The sequence below is a fragment of the Lepisosteus oculatus genome, chromosome 12 (genome assembly GCF_040954835.1).
Source record: "Lepisosteus oculatus isolate fLepOcu1 chromosome 12, fLepOcu1.hap2, whole genome shotgun sequence".
Classification (NCBI taxonomy): Eukaryota; Metazoa; Chordata; class Actinopteri; order Semionotiformes; family Lepisosteidae; genus Lepisosteus; species Lepisosteus oculatus.
The window spans coordinates 5,667,832-5,685,863 of NC_090707.1; the positions used below are offsets into that span (position 1 = coordinate 5,667,832).

The 18,032-nt window shown below is 35.6% G+C and overlaps 1 protein-coding gene across 1 annotated transcript in view; it reads right to left on the reverse strand.

Moving 5' to 3' along the window:
- Positions 1–16,964, reverse strand: part of LOC102693309 (solute carrier family 35 member F5) — a 30,820-nt gene extending 13,856 nt beyond the window's left edge. The window contains exons 1-12 of the mRNA XM_006636357.3: positions 16,881–16,964; positions 13,727–13,856; positions 12,666–12,727; positions 12,173–12,314; positions 10,236–10,385; positions 9,897–9,959; positions 8,285–8,366; positions 6,635–6,825; positions 5,273–5,354; positions 4,558–4,645; positions 3,460–3,524; positions 2,538–2,642 (exon numbers count right to left, since the gene is read on the reverse strand). Coding sequence (XP_006636420.1) covers positions 2,538–2,642; positions 3,460–3,524; positions 4,558–4,645; positions 5,273–5,354; positions 6,635–6,825; positions 8,285–8,366; positions 9,897–9,959; positions 10,236–10,385; positions 12,173–12,307 — 961 coding nt within the window. The 5' untranslated portion in view covers positions 12,308–12,314; positions 12,666–12,727; positions 13,727–13,856; positions 16,881–16,964. The remainder of the gene's footprint in view (positions 1–2,537; positions 2,643–3,459; positions 3,525–4,557; positions 4,646–5,272; positions 5,355–6,634; positions 6,826–8,284; positions 8,367–9,896; positions 9,960–10,235; positions 10,386–12,172; positions 12,315–12,665; positions 12,728–13,726; positions 13,857–16,880) is intronic.
- Positions 16,965–18,032: the final 1,068 nt, after the last annotated feature.

The following is an 18,032-nucleotide window of genomic DNA, read 5'->3' on the forward strand; positions in this document are numbered from 1 at the left end:
ATGCTAGAGTGTAAAAGAAGCTGCCCCTCGTTTTCCACAGCACTGCAAGCAGCAAAGGATCTTGAACATGGCAGACAATCAAAGATAAACGTCTGTCTGGATGACCCCATGCGTAGCCATTCCAGCAAACAATCAGAGGTGTGGAAAACACTGGTAACACCCGATCCTCAAATTAAGGCCGTGGAGAGCACGGCCTCCTTCGTAGAACTACTGAAAACATTATACATGACCATAAAGCCACCTTTATGAAAGATGACAAGGGATGCTAACTTGTGATGCTCGGTTGCAGAACAAGAATGGGCCAGTTGACATGGCCAGGATTGCACATGTTAATTGCATGTGTGGGTTTGAAAAGCTGCATCACCTTAAGCCCTCAATTAGACAATTTTTTCCAACACAAACATTTCTTCATTTCTAACTTGGCACGCATCTTCTGAGATTCACAAGGTGTACTACTAATGACTAACAAAAGAAGAATCACTGGATAATATTACGCTAAGTTCATATTGCATAATATAAAGATACTTAATATTAATAACTTAATGTTGCATAAAGCCACCTGGCCAGGATTGCACAGGTTGTTAATTGCACGCGTGGGTTTGAAAAGCTGCATCACTTTAAGCCGTAAGTTAAAGTGAAATGATTATTTCATCACAAACATTTCTTCATGTCTGATGTTGAGGTGGGTAATGTAAATACTGTATAATGAAAGAAATTGCACATTCAGTAAAACGTTTTATCCTCAAAAGAGAATTATTATTCAATGCTCAGAACCTTTTGCTAGGAAATACTGCTAAGAATACTTTAAGAAAGTATTCAGGTGTCCCATTTTATGAAATTCCAAACTAATAGTTCATAAACTTAATATTTTATTTAAAATCTGAAAAATGAAATATGTTGATTACATTCAGATTCAAGTATTCTGACTTGTGAACTCAATATTCAAGCAAAAAGAAGCAGCCTTTCCATCAATTACAGCCTTCAGTGTTTTTGAGTACATGTCCTTAACGTTTTGCAGTGCAACTCATCTGCCTATTCTTCTTTGCAGACTTGCTCAAACTCTCCCGGGTTGCTTGGGGATAACTAATGGACAGCTGTTTCCACTTCTTTCCACAGATTCTCAATACAATTCAAGTCAGGACTGGGCATCTCAAGAACATTCACTTTCTTATTCTTAAGCTACTCTAGTATAGCTTTGGAACATTAGGTCTAAAGGAGGTTTTCCTCTAAGCTTTACCGGCAGATCTATGTTCTTACTGTATATTCCCTTGACAAGTATAATATAATTCTGCTACCATCGTGCTTGACAGCAGGGATGCTGACTGAGTGATGCACTATGTTGGGTCTGCATCAAAAGGAACGCTTTTAATTTAGAATTGAAAAATTTCCATTTTGTCTGACCACAAAACCTTTGCCACACATTTGCAGTATGAATTAGGTGCTCTGTTGCAAACCCCATGTTGTACTTAAAGTTCTCATACATACAAGCCCCTTTTGTGGAGGGACTAGGATACTATTCACCCATGGACATTTTTGTCCATCGTAGCCACTGAACACTGGCACTCAACGTCACTCAAAACTGTTGGACTCATGGCCGCCTCCCTAACCAGTTCCCTCCTAGTCCAGCTGCTCTGTTCGGAGGGACAACCTGGGCAGCAGGTGGGAGCCTTCCACTGCTCAGTAACTGACTTCAACATGCACAAAGAGATATTAAGGGTCTCTGCAATGATATTACAGGCTTCTCCTGATCTGTGCCTTTCAACAGCATTATCTCTTAAGTTGTTTTGAAATCTTCATGGTCTTCATGGTTGAATCTTTACTTGAAATTCACTGCCTGCCTGAGGCACATTACAGATACAGAGGGACTTATTCTGAAATCATATGAAAGACTATTATTGCACACAGACAGAGGCCACTCAACTAATTGTGTGGCTACTTACGGAAGTATTGTGCATCTAAATTAATTACATTTGCTGAAAAACAAAGGTTTTAAAGAGTTATGCAATCATGACTTTCTCTCACATTAATTACTGTATCTACTCATGTCTTTTTTCTGCTTTGAATGTGTATAATAGGTTGCGTTTCTAACAAATTAGAACAAAGTGTTATGACTGCAAGTTTTAAAGCAACAAAATGTGAAAAATGTACAAAGGTGTAAACACTTTTGTAAGGCACTGTAAAAGTAACAGCTGACTAAAAATATTAAATACGGCATTAATTGCACTTTATCATTATTATGACTTCTGAAATGAAAACTGCAATTATGAGAATTTCCATATAAAAGGTTATAAACAATGGGCTCATCTGTACGTTGTTGGGTTTTAGTTTAAAAAATATGGCTGTTGCATATTCCCACAATTTGACATATTCATAATGCATTCTGTAATATACTGATTGTATTTCAAAGTAAATGCAACCCTTGCAAGTTGAATTTGAAAATGGTGTCAACTAAATCAATAAATACGAATAAATATTACATTAGCCTAATCATAAGACCTTCCCTTAGAGACTGGCAATTAAAGCACCATTTAACATACCAAAGAACATTGGTATATCAAGCTTGTCCTCCCGATCCACCTTTCTTTTAATCATGACAATGTAGACAGCATACAGTACAGCGCCCACCAGTGACCAAAGAGAACCTTTGAAACAGAAGAAAAAGGAAAAATAAGAGCAAAGGCAACATCATGAAAATAAATGCCACAGTAAATGAATACTCCATTGACTACATTCAGCATGTCCTTTAAAACTTCACTGTTGTTAGAGAAGTCCAGGGATTTCCAATCCCATGTGGAGCTTGTGTGGTGACACACAGAATGACCCAGAACTCTTGTCTGCCAATGAATCTTCTTTATCAGTAGCTCTCCATGTGGTCTGATTTGAAAGACCTGCAGTACATTAAGGCTCCGTCTCATTGCTCCTTAGTGAAGGAAAATCAATTATCTCATCCGTCTACACAACAAGGATTTCTGAACTACTCACTTTTACATTAAACCTGAGTTCAGATCAACTACTGAGTTATCCATAATAAAGTGCAGCAGTGACCAAGACTGTAACATTCGTGCCCTTTGAGACCTCAGAAAGTTCTTAACTTACAATTCAATTAAACTTCAGCTAACTGACTCTAAAGGCCATAATTAACATATTCTAGATAAGGACAGGGATAGGGATATTTGTAATGGTATTTATTTTTTTCTGAGGGAATTAAAACCTTTTTAAAAATCAACTTATGACAACACATTTGGTAATATATACATATTATACACATACTGTACTTTTTCTCCTAATGGAAAATTACATTTCACAACAGGGTGATATTTTAAGAATATGTGATTAGACATTTAGCAATCCTATCACTTACAGATACAATAACAGATGGTGATAAAAATCTTATGAAAATGCAACTTAAACAGAGCAGCATATTCGGGCAAATTCTGTTGTAATTTGTAAAAAAATTACCTATTGTGTCTTTCCCATCTGAGCTATCAGATCCTGACAAACTCACAAGAGCAACTCCCCCCATGCTGAAAACAAGTAAGAAAAAGTTAAATACAACTCTATATGCACTGTGAATAGTACAAAGCGTTAAAACACTCAGTAACATTACAGTAATTGATGAACATAGAGCGCTCACTGAAAACAGAATAAGGCTTTCAATTCATTCACACAGCCTGGGCAACAGCTACTGTAGATGTTTATCTTGTCATCAAGGGAGGTCTGTCTACATGAGTAATACAGCTGAAACAATGTAAATGCAGGTGATTTGCCCGATTTTAAGACTTAAAGAGCTCAATCCTCCTCAGCCTTTGTCCTTTGCCCCTATGCTTCTGTTTACTTCTTGACCGAGAGGTCTATTACCAGATACTTTAGCTACAACCCAGGTTAAATATCATTTTCATATTTTGAAAAACATCATTGCTGTAACTGAAAGCACAGTAAAGCAAATGGTATAATTCACTGCTTTTGCACACTCTTTTGCACTTTATTTTTCTGCTAGATGGCTGACTGGAACTGGGCCAGAAGAGACTTTTTCTCAGGACGCAGTCATACCCGTGTACCCTGAGCTGCAGTACTAGCCACTTGCACGCTGGGAAAAACCTGAGCAACTTTGTGTGACTTTCAGGTCCTTCTCAGAAGCAGGTGGCCACAGGCGGTGAGATTTTGGCTGAGCTCGATTTCTTCTACCGTATTAAAACATCAATTCCCTAACCAAAGTGGAGGGGGGGAGCTGCAATTTAAAGTACACATCACGATCAAGTTCCCCCTTCAGTAAGAGTTATATTGATGCACTATAGGCATAAACAGATTTATTTCCATCAGTTTTTTCCATGGCATTATGAAGCACACTAACGTTCTATAACCATCAATAATGTCGGAGTATAAAAGAGGAACGTAATTCTGACAATACAGCTTAAAAACTACAATTTTCCACAAGGACACAAGCTTCTTAATGGATAACATTCTTCAGTTTAGCCGTACATATAGCTGCCAATTCTGTCAGACCAAAGCGACTTTATAATTTGAAAACAGAACTTCGGTCTCAGTCTATTTACTCACCTAAGAATCACTGCTAAAAGCTTGGACAACGTAAACCTGTCACTGCTGTTGCTAGGAAACACGGCTGCTAGAATCAGGGTGAACAGACCTGAGGGCAAAACAGAGAAAGATCATAATTACATCATAAGCACACGGCACAAACACTTCAAGAGTGTGCATTTAATTTTCACACATTAGTAAATCTAGTTCTTCCATTTAGTTGTTCCATTTTAAGAGCACATTTACTTTCTAAAAGCACTGCTTTAATCCATGAAAATGCAACCCACTGCGAAGATCTTCAAAAAGTCTTCAAAAACAGTTGCAAAAAGTGCCACTCAAGGATTCACACATTACATGCTAACTAGAGGAAAAAAAGAGAGAAAAAATGCTTTGCTCTTCATAATATATATTGATGCAGCATGCCAAAATGTAACCTTGATGAAACAACATTTATTCTAAATTATATGTAACTTGCTTCTTTATGGATACTTTCTTTGTATGGTGCTGTCAGACAGCAGGCTTGCTGACGTTATTAGACAATAACATATTCTATTAATTTTCTTTTCATACTTGGCACCTATAACAATTAGTGTTGTTATGAGGAAGACTGACTCTTTTCAAGTCAAAAATGACTTTTCTAATATAACAAAGATTACAATCATTTTAATAATGATTAAGATTTAAGAACAACAGAAATAATTACCACATCATAGACGGCTTTAATCGGTAGACTCACCAGAAGTTGAAGATAAAATGTTCACAATGGCTACTTGTGTATCAGATAGTGCTTCTTGATAAGAGAAGTTAGCTAGAAACCACTAAAAAGAATGAGAACATTGTAAAATTATCTCTTGCACAGCACTACAAAAACAAAAATCCTTAAGCGACACATGTCTAGACTAGACCTCCTGCAGGTATAGTATTTTAAAACATTCTCTAAACACAAAAAGGGCGCACTTCATTTTCACACAGGAAGTGAACCATGAGACTAATATTTATTTTTAATGAACCCTAAGGTATTTACTGTTGATAACTGCTTTAACCTAGAAAAAAAAAACAACTAAAAAAAGACATCAGCAACTAGACACCTCTTAATTTCACATCCACACCAGCGCAAGATATATGACATTTAAAATATTTCAGCAGGATGAAACTTTTGATTGGATTTCCTCAAAAACATTTTTAAATGCCACTAACTAGCACAACGGGGCTCATAAAGACCTATTCAATTTATTAAAATCAAACCTGAAACAAACCATACTGTTTACAAAGTAAGTAGACTACATGATTCTGAGGCTAGTAATACAAAAGCATTTTCTCTTGTTAAATGACAGCTGGCAACACATTTGAGCATATACACTGGAAAATTGACAATTAATTTAAGCAATTATATTGTGGTGTCAGTTTGTATATTTCAGGAATCAATATTTTATTCAGAATAATTTTAAATGTTGGAGCCAAAAAATCAGTGCAGAAGACAAAAAAGGGCATCGAGAATATCTTGGGAGATAACAGATTTCCTTCTGCTTCCATTTGTGATTTTCCTGGAAGTATTTGACAATTCTTTGGAATGTCTTTGATGTAGTATTTCTAAATCACGCATCTAATATCACACAACCACTTCGGATCTTGAAAAATAATCACGTGTTCTCATCTGTAGCTTATTTTCCTTTCCATTTAGCAGAGAAATCAAGAGAAAAATGCAATATCATCAGCTGAACACTAATAGCCATGCTGAAAACAGGCAGTGGAATTGCTGAAAACAGAGGGGCAGTCAACTTTAGCATCTGGTTCTAATATAGTTCATTTTTCAAATCAAAAGACTGATAGGTAATCAGTATAGTAAACAGAAGTCAAGTTTAACTGCTTCCAAAAAATGCCATACAGTTAAATCCATTTTTATTAGCTGAATTTTCACTAACAGTTACCAATTTGAAAAACGTTTGTACATAAATTTCATGTTATCAACAGTATCCCTTCATGATTTCACGGTATTTTTGTGCATCAACTCCTATATGAAATCTAATTAATTAGTAAGGTAGGTTGCAAGTTCTTTAATATACAGTAAATGGTATCAGTATATGTTAAAAACGCTTACCACAAAACAAAAGAAAAAGCTGATTTTTGCCACTTGTGTCACTGTTAATTTTCCCACAGTTTTCAGAATTGATTCATGATCTTTTGCTGCTGGATAAGACATCCGAGAAAGTTTGGCTTCTAAGGCATGTGTAGAAGGCAGCTGTCGTACCTCCATGATGTTGCTAAATCGCACACGGGGCTTTTTGGATGCTGGAATTGAAAAAGTACAATATTGTACAACCTGATCAAAATGTTCTACACAAGGATTTTGGAGAATGGGTGAACATGCTTTCCATGTGCCAGAAAAATCAGGGAATCAATTTTGGAATTCATCTCAGTTTAACATACAAATACTATTTATGTACAGTACGATATGAAATAGTACATATAAAAAAGTGGCATTTGGAATATTTAATTGATTTGATTGCTTTGTTGTTTTTTTAAATGAAAACTCTTAGAAGTGTCAATCAGGCACAAAACCAAATAAAACAAAAATACACAGTATATTGATTTAATTTTTTAAAGATTCAACTAATGTTTTATTGGAAAGTAATCCCGTCACTTAATTTAAAACAAGTATACTGTAACTATCTCAAAATTGGCAGATTATTTTGGTGAATTCACAAGCAAATGATAACAATAAATAAATTAAAACAGTGAAGAAGATCAATTTTCCATATTTTTTCCCCTTTTTCACTGCATACAGTATGGTTTATGAACAGTAATCTCTATAAGAAAAGAACTGCAGACCTGAGAAACCCAAGGAGTATTTGGGGTCTGAGTAACTTTAGTGAGTTTATGGAAATCTTAAAATCCAATGTGTGAAAGAACTGAAGCTCTCCTATAGTTTCTCAGGTCTACAGTTCTTTTCTTATAGATGTCACTGCTTATAAAAAGAGGGAAAAAATATTAAGCTGCTGAAAGTTCTGTGGCATGAACACCACACATCAACAGAACCCTTTTCAATTCTAGCAGAGCTCAACAACTCCACCTGCTGTAGAACTACAGAATATATTATTCTGAAATGATGGAAATTACGTAACAAATGTTGGATCCGCTGCAGAGCATTCAATAATTAAACACAACACTCCACAATGCTTCAACTTCATTACTGTAATGCAGAGCTTGCTGGTGTATTCAGACATCTTTAAGATGCACTGTTTTCAGAACTTAGTTGCTCAGATTTTGACCAAAACTTTCATTTACAAGCAGTTATCACCCGTATATGCTTCCCTACATTGACTCAACACAGATTTCAGGATGAAATACAGCTCGGTTAACTCTAACTCCTTACATACAATTATATACAACCATATGACTACACTTTATCTGTGCCCTTTGGACACTGTCTTCTATCAGTTCTCAGTAGATGGCTACAAACCTCGAAAGACCATACTTTCTTACATGGATGAAGACCATGGAATGACCTACCAGCTTAAATCAGATCTACAAAATTGTCAGCACTTTCAAATCAAGTCTTAAAACTCATTTGTGTACTCTAGCTTCAAATAATATTTAATTTACTGTTTTATTTACCAGTCTCTTTTGTTGAATTGATTTATTGCATAGTGTGTTGTTGTTGTTGTTGTTGTTGTTATTAAATCAGAATTAGTAAATTTCCTGTCTTCCAAATTTCCCCAGAAGAGCAGGGCAATAAATCAACACTTACGTGCCTCACAGTCACCATTAACATCATTAGCTTTTTCTGTGGGCAAATCTTGAAACTTTACAGGAACATAAAGTGGTTCGCTCTGAAAGAAAAGAAATAAATTCTTCAGCTCTTTGGACCTGGCTCATAAAATGACTTAAGATAGTTTTGTACATTTAGAAGTATACAATACACAAAATGGATATGGGCCTTCAAATATGTTATTATTTTTTATAGATAACACTTGCAAAGTTGACTAATTCTTCAAACCATTTATTGGCATAATTCACGTGAAATTATTCCTAATTCTGCTTTACTCGTGAATCCAAATTTATTAAAATTACGTACAGTGACAGAATCAAACATCCTCAATAATTATACTTCTGATTTTATTTTTCAGTGACAAATACCTAAAGGTAGATTGATGTGCTAATGAATCTTTAAGGAAAATACTCAGGTTTATATAATTGTCATGGTTAATTGAAAAAAGGAGTAAAAGAGTAATATTACAGACTACTTCAATTCAGGAGATTAGTATCCCCTTGTTTCAGCAGGTGAGGACATCATTTTAATATGACATGACAGATTTATAAAAAGGTTTCATTGGCACTGCACAGATCAAAGAACCAGAGACCAATCGGTGCTGAAAAGGACAAACTCTTCCTTCTTTAAATAACAGTCAGCTCAGCTTATGTCTTTAAACAGCCTTATAAAACCACTTCTATAGTTACTATTTTTGGTTAATATACTTAAAATCTTAACATTTCCTAAATGATAACACTGAAATCAAACAGAAGTCCAAAATATTTCTGGGGGAGATCAGCAAACATTAAAGTTAGCAAAGAGGCAGTAAAAATCAACACAGTGCCCTGCTGCTCAGAAAACAGTACCTGAAGTAATACAGAACAGCAAACACCTGACCAGCAATAGACATCTATCAGCCAATTGGCCCCACTTAGTTTGCTCTTCAGAATATTGCAGAACACTGCACTGTAACTTGAACTGATCCAAGAATGTAGAAGGGAGTTGACTATTAAAAATAAAATATGTGGGAGTTAAGTTACCAGTTTATTCTACTGAGAAACAATTATTCGAACTCATATTAAAAAATTAACTTAATACTTCTAACTGCATGCAAGTAAAAATTAACACTAAACATTTCTGAACATGTCATTTACAGCTGGCTGTTTCAGTCTGGCGACACAATTTTAACCTGTCTTGGCCTGTCAGATAATACCACTTAAAACGCTGTCATGATGCTGTGGTTATTATGATTGGATTAAAAAAAAAATAGTTTCTCTTGTTAAATATCTACCAGTAAGCTAGATTATTTTTTCTACAAAAACAGACACATAAAACTCAGTAAAAGACTGTATTGACATTAAAATCACTAAAAAGTTTAATAAAAAATCCTGCAAATTAGTTCACATACCACAAGAGTTAGAGGCATGTGACCAGAGAATCTTGGGTTTAGATCATTAGAGCTGACTTATATGATCCTGAGCACTGAGAAACATACAGTATTTGCTCCTGAATTAACTTGTACACCAAACAAAAACACCTACAGTCAATAAAACCATCTTCGACTGCAATTTTTAATTCAAACAGCGTACAATTTTAATAGCATACTTACTAAGGAGTTGTTTATACCGTTGTCTGTAGTGCATGCTGTGAAGTACCCTTCCGCATCAGCAAACTGAAAGATAAGCAGCAAAAACAAAGACTTTAAATTCTATATGATACTACAGTTCAGTTATAATAACACTGGGATTGTATTAAAATGTGTTTTTCTATACAAGGGTTTCTAAATATTTATAAATCAATATATATTGAAAGGGCTCACCAGGACCTAAACCTAGATTCTTTTTTACCTGCGCATTAATCACACGATGATATTTCCAAATTTGCAACAAACATACTGTGCATACAGAATATGGGGTGGATACAGTATGTGTATTAAAAAATAACTCACGAACGCTGCGTGCCGTCCCCGAAAGCCCCTTGTACACTGCTGCCTCCAGGGCTTCCACACAAGAAATCCAAGCAGGTAAAGAACAAACATGGACGTTTTTGCAAATGTGCTGAAGAAGGGTTTGTTATATTCTTTGTCTTTGAATATGTACTAAAGAAAAGATAAAAACACCATTTTCAACAAACAGCACACCATTCCTAATGCAAGTACTTTAATTCCAAACCGCACTGCAATTATTATTCCAGAACATATTGTGGGATTTGACAGAATGCATATGAAGATGTGCATTTTTTTTATCTTTAGAAATCACACTCTATGTTGAAAAGGTAAAAATCTATCTTTTTGTAACTGCTCACTAAACATTTCTTTAAAGCCCTTGTATATCAACAAGACCCACCTTCTCACTGTTAATTCCAAAACCAATACGTTATGGCATCTTACCACTCAGCAGAGACACAAATTCTCTGGCAAACAGAAACCCCTCATCAAGTAAAACTTCCTCACTGCTAGGTGGGTGCACATTTTAATTTTAATCAGGTTTCAAAATGTCTCTGCACAGATGCTTTGAAGCACCATAAAAAATTAATAAAAATTACAGTTTGTCAGTCCAGGCTAAATTCAATTTAGTCACGTACTGTACAGGTCACACAACCAATTAATTTATGACGAAATGAAAACTAGAAAAGAACATGCTGCACATAAATAATGAATAGAGAGATCTTTTTCAGTGTGCTACAAATCAAAATGACAATCCTGCCATCTCTGTTTGTTATTGTTTCCAGAGCTGTAAAAACTATATTTGAATTTCAGCAATGCTGTTGTAAAAGTACATTCATATTTTGATTTTGACACAAAGAGGAAAGCCAGAGATTACTGCCTGTCTAGCTGCGTTCTGCATGCTGAGTGTACTTACACAGCCAAGCCAAAATACATTGTATTTCTTAGAAACCCACACAAGCAATGTACTAAAAGACAAAAAAATACACTGTGGAATAAATAACACCTTCAAGATGTGCAAGACCTATAAAACAAACGTGAATTACAAATCACCTTCTTGCAGCCATGGGGAACATAAATTATTAACTGGAAGGATGAAAAGTGAGTGAACTACCAAAGATTGATAAGCGGATCATTCTGTCTTATAGGAAGGAAATTTTTATTCAGACATATTGTACTAGTTTCTTTGCTTGATTTTCCCCAGTTATGAAAGTCTAGTCAGGGAATACAAAACCAGAAAGGAAACCAATTCTGCAAAATCTGGGCAGCAGTCAATTGCAGAAACTCAGGTTTTGTCTAGATGACAAGTTGAAAGGAGCCTCACTGACTGTGTTTATTCTGATCACTGACCTCATCGTGTATTTTTACTTCACTGCTCACCACACTATGTCACAATGCAGCAAATAAAAACGTTGCCCTTTTAAGCATGCATGCATTACACTGACATCTGTACTGTATATACTTTTGTCCACTATCAAGCATTTGAATATTTTAATGTAATACGCAAAATAGAATGATGAATATAATGACTTAGTTGAAGAACTAGAGTTGGTTTTCACTCTGGCTAAACCTGTTTGTAAATGCATTCAAAGAAATAAAAGCAACATAACATGTTGTCCTTTTAAATATGATAAGCTTTTTTATACAGCATTTATAAAAGCAATCATATAAGCAGTTAAATTAGCTCAGGCAATGAAATCTGTGTAATTAACAATACATACTGTAGGAACTGAAAGTTTAAGATACCCTTTTCGACCTTGAAGACTATCAGAAACTGATCACAGTTTTGCAGATGAGTAAGCCCAACCAAGTTATTAAAATCAGGTAGGACGATCTGTTGTTCAAATATCGTGTTTTGAATACCACTGTAAATAATAGTTAAAACGCGTTATTTCAATATGCGATGAAAACGGTAGAGAGGACAGGGAATCAGACCATACCGAGGTGAGCTCTGACGAAGCAACCCAAATGACATCTACAAGAAGCAGGATAAAAATCCCCAGAACCATACGCCGCCTCTGAGCTGACGAGCTGCTCTGAGAGCTCATCCTGTTCATAATGAACACCCAAACCATCTGGAAGCTGTAACAAAGAAATGATGCACTTTTAACACCTGCGAACAGTGCACTATTTGGTTTCACAAATTAAAACCATGCAAAACTTATATGGGCGATAATACAGAAAATAAACAGATGTATACAGATATATATTTGTATATTTATTATATTTATACATAACATAAATAAGTATAAAAATAAATGCATAGGTGAATAACAGCACAGGTGAACTAAAAGATTGTCGTAATGTACTCTGACTAGCAGCGCACATTCTACTTAAACAGGGAAATACAAAGAATTCAAAGAAATGGACAGGATAAGCTACAGAAGTATTGTTTCCTCTCTGATGCATACTGCGTCTTCCTACTGCCTTTACCTGTTTAGAATAAATGCCCAGTTTACAAACAGCTGCCTTGACACTTCAATTTGTGCAGGGATCTGTAAGATATGAATAAATCAACCAATCAAAAAAAGCTTAAAATGAATATTGGCATTTCGGTACGTAATACACAGAGTACATCCACCATCATCCAACAGACTCCTTTAAATATAAATGAAATGTATATTCAGGATTTTAAAAATGTGAGAAAATAACATACAGCACAAAAATTATTATTAAAAAACTTACAGACCACAGAAAACTAAAAAAAAAATGTTTCCTCAATTTGTTACTGATTGAGGAAACAACTGGCACAAGTGATCTAAGAACGTCTTATTTTAAAAACATCCTTAATTTTTGTTTTACACTTCAAATATGGACTGCTGTATATCTACAAAATGAAGCATGCGGTCTTTTTTCAGTCAAACACTGCATTAATTAGTTGAACTGTGTTGTGTATTGGTACAGTTAACTAAGAAAGTTAGACAAGGTAGTGTATGCAGAAACAGTGTTCAAACCTACAATTGCATCGCAATACGTTCTACGACAGGTTATATACAGCAAAAGGATTTTGACAAATAATATAACAGACCATAAAGTGTTCTTAATTGGTTACTTGTTAAAATTATTTTACGAGCATATTTGCTTTTGCATTTTAGGCAACAATATCCTTTGCTCAGTAACAGTATCTGGAATTAATGAATTCTCTTCAAAGAACCAAAATGTTTTGCAGAATTATTCAAAATGCCTTACCCTATGCATGTCGACAACAACTTGACCTCATTATATTATAACACATTTTCATGTAAGGTTCACAAAATGCCAATAACACCCAATAAGATAACCTCCTTTATTAGAAAGGGTAAACTAAAAACACTAAAAATATGTTTGCAGACACTTGTTATTCTTGATTAAAAAAAACTACTACATGGTTTTGTAACCTACTTTATTCTTTTTTTTTAACAATAGAAAGAGCCCATAAAGTTCCAATGACCACTAAAAGAATTTTTTATGTTCTAGGTAAAATACAGCCAGAAACCTGAAATGTATTGGCTTACATTCCGTGGTAAGACAAACAGGTACTGCACTCTCTTCTGGCTTCCTCTCAGTCTCAGTCTCAGCCAGCAGTCAGTGTGTGAAAGATGAAGGTGAGCATGTAGATGACTTTGTGCATCACAGTCACTTATCCTGGGCAGAAGCGAAAACACAATCCAAAGAATGAACACTCTCTGTAATTTTTTCTAGCATTTCATCAGTGTATATTTCAAAGCTCTACTCAACCTTATGTGAAGAGCCAGGCAAGCTTTTATTCTACTGGTATCCCTTTATCTCCACTGCTGCTTTCAAAAACTACAGCTATATTAATACCGCTGGCATGGCCCCAATTCATCCATTAAGTCATATCACTGAAGGAAGCACTCATGTCTGATGTTATCCATGTCGATGCATTAGAATGGAGGTTACCCCAAAAATGTCTCAAAATATTTTCTAATTTAATGGAATAAAAACCATGGCTCTCTTTCCTTAAGTACATCGGATAGCTTGCAAACAACAGGAGACCATTAGGCCCATGTTGCTTGTTTAGTAGCTATGTTAATCTCAAAGTTCCTTGAGCTATTTCTTGAAATAGCTATTTCTTAACCACCTGGCTGGGAATTCTGTTAAACTCATTTAACACAACTCATTTTCTTATTTTCCTTCCAAATTAAATTCCCTTTCTAACTACTTAGCATGAACTAACCCCTCTGTGTTGATCCTACCTGCTCTCCTTAAACATTTACACAATTGGATCAGAACTCTTTTCAATCGCATTTCTTCTTGACTGAAATGTAGCTCCCCTGCCTTCTAAGACCAGGAATAATTCTTGGTGCTGTTCTTTGCATTTTTTCAAAGGCTATAATATCATTTTTGTTGTATGGTAACCAAAACTAAATACAATGTTCTAAATGAGGCTTTACTAGGGCATTGTAAAATTGAAGTCTAACTTGATTTAAATTCCAAATCATTTGCTATGTACACTACACGGGCATTAGATTTAATTATTGCTTGCCTACATTGTCTTGTAGAACACAGCAGAATCTGCATAAACAACCAGATCATTTTAATGCATAGATTCCTGCAATTCAATTATATGCAAACTGTATGATAATTATACATCTTATGTATCACAACATTACATTTCATTAGTCAACCGAATGCCAAATCTATAATTTCCATCCCTTTCCACTTTTTTAGTATACCTTGTGTTCCTCTAAAAAGTAAATTGTTTTCTAACTATGGCAGAATCTAGATTGCTGATATACTGTAGATCAGGAAAAGTAGAGGGCCTAAAACAGATGTCTGCAGTAAACCACTGCTTAGGTCTGCCAGTTAGGGGTTATGCCCCTTCAGATGACACATAATTTCCTCGTCCCCAGTGCATTCTCGATTCATGTGCGTACCTCATGTACTCCCCAAACCTCAATATATATCCTACATTTACAATGCTGAAATGCTGCTGCAAGAAAAACTTAAAAGAAAAGTCACTTCATGTAACTTTTCATCAGTCTAAGAAAAAGGACGCCGTTGATTTCATTTACAGATACGTACAAACTGCACTGAGGTTAGAATTGGTACTAAAGATATCATAAAAGCAAATAGTGCCTAGTGATGCCTTAAATTTGCAACACAAAACAAACATTATTGTAGAAAAGCAAACCAAAATGATGTGCATTATTTATATTATGTATGAATCAGTGCATTTTAATTTGAAATGCTACTGTATGCGTCGTAAAATACACATGCATATCTCATGCAGAAATGAATAATACAAACCAAGAAGATAGGGTATTTTTTTTTAAATGGAACAATAAAGCAGTTAAGAAGCCCAACAGAGCCCAGAATGCATTGACCACTAAACATGAATATTTTATTTAGCATCTGACACCAGAGAGCTCTGTTTTCGCTCGGTTAGCTGGAAGGCAACAGACTAGTAATGAGCGCTATCTAAGCAGAACTGGTTCTTGGAAGCCTTCCGCCTGGAATTCAGCGAGTTTATTTTTGGTCACAATTAACCAATCAAACACATAACTGTGATCTTGACACAGGCACCGAAGCAGGGCGAAATTCAGACACCCAGGCAGATTCATAGCTGGGAAAGTGGCAGGAATCCTATTTAAATTGCCGCCAATGTTGTAATGTAGTAATGACCGGCATACACTTGTTAGACGATCCAAGAGCTTCTATTGACGTTAATATTTTACTGTAAATTGAATAAGACTATTAATAAAATAGCTTAAAGTCTGGTCACTAGACTGCGCTGTTCAACACAATGTCATTTTGTGTTCTAAAGATAGTATTAATTTAAGTAAAACGTTAATAGTTTAATAACCAAAATACCAATACTTCTAGCATGTTAACAGTGTTATATACAGTATTTTCCGTTATCTCGCACTCCAACAGTGATATTCTCTTTCTTGGACATTGCACATCGCAGCGAGAACCACGAGTTTCGCAAAGGAAATGCAGTCAATCTCTGACGGTACCGCAGATCAGAGTAAAGATACTCTTGAAGATCGTGATCATCGATGAAATGATAAACCCGCATAACACTGGACACGACAGTCCACGCAATCCCTCCAAGACGCCGGCTTCCCACTTCGCTTGTGGGAAAACTCAGTGTCACACAAGTCAAAGCGCTATACGTGGTCATTTTAAATTAGGAGAGTGTGATTTTAATGCCAGACTATGATTTTAACTTGTCTTTGCTTCACCGAGTGATGGCCCGAAAAATCTGTCCGGAGACACGATTTGCATAGTTTTCACTCACACTGAAATAGCGCACTGTTCTGCATCAACGAGAAGGGAAATAAGTCCTCACCAAAAGCTATTTCGGTCTATTATGTTCCCAACTTGACATTTTCAGGTCTTCATAAAAAATCGAATAAATTGCACGAGTGACCTCAAAACAGGGTTCAGATGTAAAACGAAATTATTACAATTCATAAATCAAATGCTTGTAGTCCATTTTGGCTTTAAATTTTATGCACGAGTGTCATTCACAAAACGTCAGGCAAGCAATTTCAGGCTGTAATTGGACACTTAGCTCAATGTAATACCTGCCCCGTGTAGATATTGACATATCTTGAGAACTAACAAGATAGTTATATTTTTCTCTGTAGAAATACACCTAACTAATCAAATGCAACGCTTTGTAATAATCACTACAGTTACCTGTTTCTTAAGGAGGAACACTTCCAAACCCCAACTAGTAAACATTGACAACATCCAAAACCTCTGCGTTGCTTCCTGCTCAGGTGACTGTAGTTATCGTCTACGTCTGACGTCATTTTGAGCGACGTTGGAAAATGTAGTTTTCTTTCCAGTTCAATGTTCGTACCGAACAATGGCGCTTACAGGACAGAAAACTACATTACCCAGAAATGAACGGAACCTGGCACGTGTATTTACAGCGAAACTAGATCATGTACGAGACGGATGACTTTTGTGAATGGGGTCTTTGTGGTTAACTGGATAATACATCACGTTCCCAGTCTCTCATTTTTCACAGAAGAGAATTCAAAAGATGATGGATTGTAGTGCTATTGAACTTGACTTCTACCTGCGTATTGCTGATAAAAGCACTGGAGCCTACCTTTTTCCAGTCACGGTGTAGTATATTTTAAAAATAAAACCAATCAGGTATTGAGAAAGCCAGTAATTTCACTCAAAAATGACTGACAATGATTTGTGGGATGTGTGTGGGATTCAAGGCACAGAAACCATTGAACAGGCTTTACAGCTGGAATAGCAACACGTGTGCAACCTGGTGCAGAGCATGAATTCCAGTTGTGCAGCTTGTGTTGCTTCCAATGGTGGCCACATAAGACACTAACCTGTGGCTTTCACTGTAGACCCCCTGTTGATGACAAACAATAATCCACATAATCAATCTAACTCTGTCACGGCTGCTCATTACATATGCTGCCAAAATAGTTTGTCTGTTCCCCTTGATCCTCAGTTTATATTGTAACACAGAATTTGAAGATCTAGAAGAGAGACCAACAGATTTCAACCGATTTAAAAAATAAGGTTGAAATGCTACTTGAACCCCTAACTTACAGTATGTGGCTTTTCTGTGGTTATGGTTCAACATATGTTTTCTAAAGTCTGGTCAATTAACTATATATATCTATTTGGTCAATTTAAATGTGTATTACTATTCCAGTTTATGTAGAATAATCTTTACCTTTTAAAATTATTCTTATTTTTTGTTGAAGAACTATAAAACACGCTATTATTTAAATTCAGTTAAATTCTAGCTTTCTTGTCCTATTTGGGGAAATTCGTTTGACAGTACACCCTCAATGTAAAAACACGATGGCT